The 6,531-nt window shown below is 37.0% G+C and overlaps 1 protein-coding gene across 1 annotated transcript; it reads right to left on the bottom strand.

The window, feature by feature from the left end:
* Positions 1 to 895: 895 nt before the first annotated feature.
* rbm7 (RNA binding motif protein 7) lies at positions 896 to 5,677 on the bottom strand. The gene is made up of 5 exons (XM_057348201.1): positions 5,471 to 5,677; positions 4,795 to 4,957; positions 4,430 to 4,517; positions 2,033 to 2,126; positions 896 to 1,861 (listed from the first exon to the last, which is right to left on the bottom strand). Exons 1-5 carry the CDS (start codon positions 5,561 to 5,563, stop codon positions 1,520 to 1,522), a joined length of 780 nt encoding a protein of 259 aa, XP_057204184.1. The 5' UTR covers positions 5,564 to 5,677; the 3' UTR covers positions 896 to 1,519.
* Positions 5,678 to 6,531: the final 854 nt, after the last annotated feature.

Below are 6,531 nucleotides of genomic sequence, written 5' to 3'. Positions count from 1 at the left end.
ATCAATAACGCGTTTCCCAGTAAAGAAGCTTCATTAGACAACCCGATACCCCTCAGATTAATAGAGAGACCAAGAGCTCAGTGCTCGAGGTGCAAATGCACCTCCACTTTTGGATCGAGGAGCTCTGTGGGGATGTGTAGGTTCATAACGGGAGCCGGCTGTTAACAGCCTAAAGCACTTTCGGAAGGGCACATTACGACCTTATCTCGGACATTAAAGGATTCCGTCACGTTGCTGTAAGCGGCAGGTCAGTATGACAGGTCAAATGTATCACGACTATGCAAGTTTTCCACTGAATATTTGCGTCCATTCTCTTACGAAAATGTGTTATTGGCTAATCACTTATATGCGTTTAAAAACGTATTCAAGGTTCATCTGATCAATCCATGTCCTTACGACGCAATGCTCCACCAGGCGAGCTACAGCAACAAAACAGTCCAGTTAGCAGTGATCTTAAAGGGACAGTTCACCCAAAAATAAAAATTTCCTTTTTCTCTCACCTTCATGTCATATCAAATTTGGCTTTTCTATCGTAAAACACAAGACAACACTTTGAAGAACGTTTCAGCATTGACACCCGACTTCCAGACACAAAACCACAGAAACATTTTTGGAGGGGTCTGTAACTTGTACTCATGAAGAATTGAGTGGAATGACATTACGCAACAGTGTCACAGACGGATCTGTTAGTTGACGAAATATCACTTTAAATAAACGCTGTTAAAGAATTTACAAGTGGATGTGTATTATCATTTTAAAACCGTAAACTGCTTGAATGCGTAAGATGTATGGCCCCACCTATAGCTCACTTGCAGTGGTTTCACACCTTTAACCAAGTAGCAAGTTATGGAGCATAATTTTAAGCATTTAACACAATTAATTCACAACAACAAAATCTCAGTAAGCTGTACATTTTATAATTATCAAGCATCAGGACTAAGACTTGACAATAAAAAAATACAACAGCATTAAAAACTAGTTATTGTTCCAAGACTGTCTTACAGAAATAAGAGTTAACTGTAACAAATGTTTGATTTTCAAAAGTGTCCTCAAAAGTGTAATGTATAAAGTTTAAAAACATCATCAAGACAGAAAGCACCTGAAAACTGGGTTTCTATTCTAATCCTGAGAATTTACAAAATGGAAAACATTGACATTATTACATCTACCATAACACATTTTCTTTTCTTGTAAGATTGTATATAAATCTGGTGTTTTCCTTAAAAGGAAAATCTTATAAATAAAAAAACCCACAATCATAGGTTCCCTGAAACCAAAATATGATTTTTTTTTTTAAATGGCCAGAGTACAGAATGGTTCGTTTCTGGCTTCTATTTTTTTCTTGCATGTCTCAAAAGCATTTCTGATCCACATAAAAATTTCCCCTATAGCAGTCACCTTTTTTAAACTGAAGCCTTTTAAACTGAAAACATATTTAAAAATCTAGGGGGAAAACGAAGTTAATAAAAACAGTTGATTAAAAAAAATACAGAGAAACTACAGTTCATAAGTTAGTCTTTTAAAATCGTTTCGATCGTTCCCCTCTAGAGGCATCCCTTGAGTCTCTCCGCCGTTCAGGAGTGTAATTTCTGTTGCGCCCTCCACTACGGTCATCGTGCTGAAAGAAGTCACCCCTATCACGCCGATGATGGTCCTGGTTGCTCTGGCTGTTACCGTGACGTTGATCTCTGCCATAATGGCTGCTGTTTTCCTGATGGGAGTGTCGATTACCGCGTTGACTAGCCCAATCTTGTCGCCAGGAGTTACCGTCTCCTGCTCCCCTTTGCTGCTGAATTCCCATCTCGAAGGCGCCATTAAGCTGTTGCAACTGCTGCATCTGAAGTTGCCACATATTGTTCACCTATTTAAAGAAAACAACTGTCTTCAGACCGTAGTTCACATTTTATATTGCACTTAAACATCATGACTGCATCTTTGCGTACCCATGCATATAATAAACATTTACTTAACATAAATCAACAAAACAAGTCTTTCTTTTTGACATGATGTGTGTTAGTAGTGAAAGTCTCACCATTGCCTGTCTTTGTAGACTGTCAGGTGAATTGAAAGACCTTTGCAGATGCTGCGGAGGGGAATAGGAAGGAGAGCCCATCTGCTCGGGGGTTCTGCCAAAAAAGTTTTAATGAATTAGAGAAATCAAGACCAGGGCCTGTATTTACAATTTTATCTTACCACTAGTTTTCCTAAATAGCAGTAAAAAGTTTTAGTTACAAGTCTTAAAACCTTTTCACAAGGCTGTTGAGAGCGACTTCTAAGGAATAGAAAGAAATCTAAGCTAAGTAAAGGACGGGTCTGACATTGGTGCTATGGATGATGTCAGCAAGCTTACTAACTATGCCCAGAGTGATTTTATTGTCATATGACCCGTATGCTCTTTGACCTATACCGTATTAACAACAACCTGTATGTTCGCGTTGATTACAGGGGTCATATGGCGCGAATACGTGTTTTTCTGTGTCTTTGGTGTGTTATAAGTTGCCCATGCATGTACAAGACATGTAAACTTGCAAATATTAAAGTGTGGGAACAAAAGATGCATTCTATCTAAAAGCGAATGCTCACCCAGACCTGCCTGAAACGCCTCGTGTAACCACACCCCCACAAATCTAAGTCAGTTCGTGGTATGATTTGACTAAGACCCCCCCAAATGTATACACAAGTAAGGTGGGCGTACCTGTCAGTACAATTGCTTTGGAACCTGATGTTCCAAATATGGTAAGAGGCGTTACATTTCCGTCACACACTTGCAGTATTCGACCAATCACTACGCACTGGTTAACTGGCCAATCATAGCACACCTCGCTTTTCAGAGCGATGAGCTTTGTAAAAAATCTGCGCGTTTCAGAGAGGCGGGGCAAAGACGAGATACAAACATGCACGGTATGTGGAAAATACAGCGTTTTGAACCTTAAATCGTGTTTACACATTACATTACATCTAAAACAAACCATAATATTCGTTTTATTAAAACGATATAATTTATTCGTGTCATATGACCCCTTTAAGTCATGAGAAATTAATTTATTAATGCATTTGAAAATGGACATTCACCTTGAAGTTTTCTGCTTTTTTTATTTGATTTACTTTTAAAATTAGACCGTTACTCGGCTCCCGTGGCATCATGGGATTGAATAGTTTCTATACAATGCACACTCGCAAATCTCAGCGCAAGCAGTAGACCATACGTGCATTTTCTACAGTTTTTTGCATACTGAGGTTTCAGACATACTATTCAATATTCATGATGACTCATTTAATACATAGTTTAATTAATTTCGTGAAGCATAACAAAACTCCTTCCTCAAGCAATGAATTGTGGATAATATTAACCATTATTAGAGTGTGCATTGTGTTGCATATATAAAAATAGTAGACCAACTAGGTACTTACAATTTGGGACATATCAATTCTATTCTATTTTCGAATACTATATAGAAGTGGTTGTCAAACTGTGGTGTATGCGTGCACCATTAGTGGTACTTGAAGACACGCCGGTGGTATATGAGGTGACACGACAGAAAATGTAAAACTCTATATATTAACTTACATTTCGTGTTTTAAATACAATTTCAAATGTTTAATACGGAATACAATTCAGCCTATGTGCAATTTTAAAATAGTTGTATGAATTATTGTTGTTTATTTATCATTGGTGGATGTAATGTGACGGGCAGCTCAAACACAGAGCGGGAGCAGACAGGCGCTTTCGAGTCCCTCTCTCTCTTCCGACGAGTTGCGTGCAAATTAAGTTTCTTATGTATTTCTGGACTTGAACTGCTGTTTAAAGCTGTTGTTATTGGTGTAAAGTGCTAATTTAATGCGTCTGCATCTACTCAAGGTTAAATCAATGAAGTGCGCGTTGCGATGCATTTTTGACGCGTCGCTTTGACAAGAGCCGGTGCAGTAAAGTGTAAGTCTCTGTTTGTCATATAAAGCTGTTCTCTTGATGTTAAAGTACACATGTATTTATTTATCTTCTGTTAAATATTCTTTAATATAAGCTTGTAGACTTTCTGCAAGTCCCTACAAAGTAAATAAATCTCCCATAAGAGTTTACAGAGCCCTGTTGACAGTGCACAACAGAAAAGTGTTGTGTCAACCATTATGGGCTGCCTAACTGGAAAACATGGAAAAAACATGTTCTTTAGTTTGAAAACAGCTGGTAAATAAAGTGTTAGTATTATTAATAAAAATGAATAAAGAGAAAGATTCACAGCTCTACTGTTAATTTCAGTGTTCATTCATGTGATTTTCTATGGCGGTCATTAGGTGGTACTTGGAACAACTCATTTTATTAAAGGTGGTACTTGATCTGAAAAGTTTGAGAACCACTGCTATATAGACTGGACAAGTCAACACCAGCTGTAAACATGGATGCAACACCACCATAAAACGATCTCAAAAATACCTTCCACCACGATGACCCGGTGTATTTGCTGGACTGGGGTTTTGAGAGTTTGCTGGACTTTTGCCCTCCTGGTTAATATGACTGCTGCCTGTAACAGACAAACGATTGAGAAGATTAATTCTATATGACCTATACAAAATTGCATATTTCACAGTGCTTCAGTAAATAATTTACTTCAGAACTTCATGCACACTTTCTATCATCATATAAGCTCTTTTTATTAAATGATGGTGTGTGGGTTTGCATAGAACTTAGTGGTATGCTCAAATAATGGACAATGAGAAAGTGCCAAAGATACAAAATGACAACATTTATTGTTTGGCTAGTGTGAAGTTTAACACAAAATTATGTAAAAAGCATCCTACCGGATCTGAACTGTATGTTGAGCGGTCTTCCAAATAAACGAATTCCACTCAGCATATTTAAAGCATAGGGCACAGAGACCTCGTGTTTAAAGTTTACAAATGCAAACTGTTTGGATTTTCCATCATTGTCTTTGGGGATTTTTACTTTAATCAGTGGCCCAGCCTGAATGGAAAATAGAGATGAGAGGAGTGTTACTTCACTGTACACATGTAACGAAAATAATGCAAACAATAACTTTGATCTAATGTTAAAAAAAAGCAGGAATGACATTGGAAAAGCATACATGCATTTTACTTCTGTCCAAAACAAACAGTTAATCTTTTAACATTGTCTTAACAATATTAAAGGTAACGTACCATTTGGCAAAAACACAGCATAAATACTGCATGACGCCTAATTATTTACTTACACTTTTTAATTAACTTAACTGATACGAAACTTAAATCTAGATTGTAAAACTACGTCCAGCAAACAAATAAAAAACCGCGAGCGATAAAAGTGTAATACAAACAGAAACTATGATATCATGGTAAGCCCGTATCAAACATTCAGCGGTGTGCGTTTGGTAAATATTTTGTTGAATAATCATTGCTAAAAGTTTATAGACAAAAACAGCAGTCCATCGTTAGCATCAGCAAGCTAGCTAATCACGCTAGCTAAAGCACTTAACGTTACCTGTAAAAACAGCTCGAATATAAGTTCTTCTGTTACTTTGGGATCCAAGTTCCCGACAAATAAAGTCCGGTCAGCCTCGTCGGCTATTCCCATTATGAAAAATGTTGATAATCCAGCAGATTGATCGCGTTAACACCGTTGGTCCAAATTTATGAAACGAGCACACTATGAAACCGACCCTGCCGTATATAGACATTCACTGTCGTGGTGACCATTGCCTCACGACACAAAAGTGCACCTCAAATAAAGACCTCACAGAGGCGCCATTTCACAGTTCTACACGGTACATCTTAACAAGCAACATGTGAAATAATGATCTAACATGACTTAAATTCATATCATAATGAAACAGAATATGTCGATTAAATTATTCGATACGATTGTAAATGCTACATCTGCGATGCAATTCTCATATTAACTTTTCTGATTCGTCTCACCAAGACGGTGTGGGAAAAAACTAGACAAACCTTAGTTATGTGAATTGAGCACGGACTTCGTGTTCTACCTCTCAAAATGTTGATTTCTGTTAGTTTTTAATACAAGAACACGATTTTTTTTACGTTAAGCGCGTCACAGAGAGTTGCAGCTCGTATCTAAAGCTGTAGTGGTCTGTCTCTTGTTTCTAAATGTAAAACACAGTTTAAAATAGTTAAAATGCTGTGATAAGTCTATCTTAAGAAATTTAAAGGAAACATATGAAAACCAACATTTGTTTTGATTTGTTTGGTCTTAAAAAATCAGTTCGACCAGATGTCAAGGATATGCAGGCTTTATGAAATAGTCACACAGATATTACTTATATACAATGTATCTATCCTTGGTACTGCTTACGTTAGAAGCAATGAAAAAACGTAATGTCAGGTTTACTGTCATTGCTGCTTTATTAAGTACTATAGTAAAATTAAGAATGTTTTGCACACATTTTCTTTTAAGACGACCTTTATGATACATTTTCTCTGAGTTGTCTTTTAAGATAAAGTGTGTAATTTCTGTGTCATCATCAGCACTAAACAAAGTCACAAATTTGACTGTTTGGTTATGTTGTTTTATTGTCCAACAGT

This window comes from Triplophysa rosa, linkage group LG12, assembly GCF_024868665.1.
Source record: "Triplophysa rosa linkage group LG12, Trosa_1v2, whole genome shotgun sequence".
NCBI classification, from domain to species: domain Eukaryota; kingdom Metazoa; phylum Chordata; class Actinopteri; order Cypriniformes; family Nemacheilidae; genus Triplophysa; species Triplophysa rosa.
The sequence above is the reverse complement of the archived record's forward strand: the minus strand, read 5'-3'. Positions and strand labels throughout refer to the sequence as shown.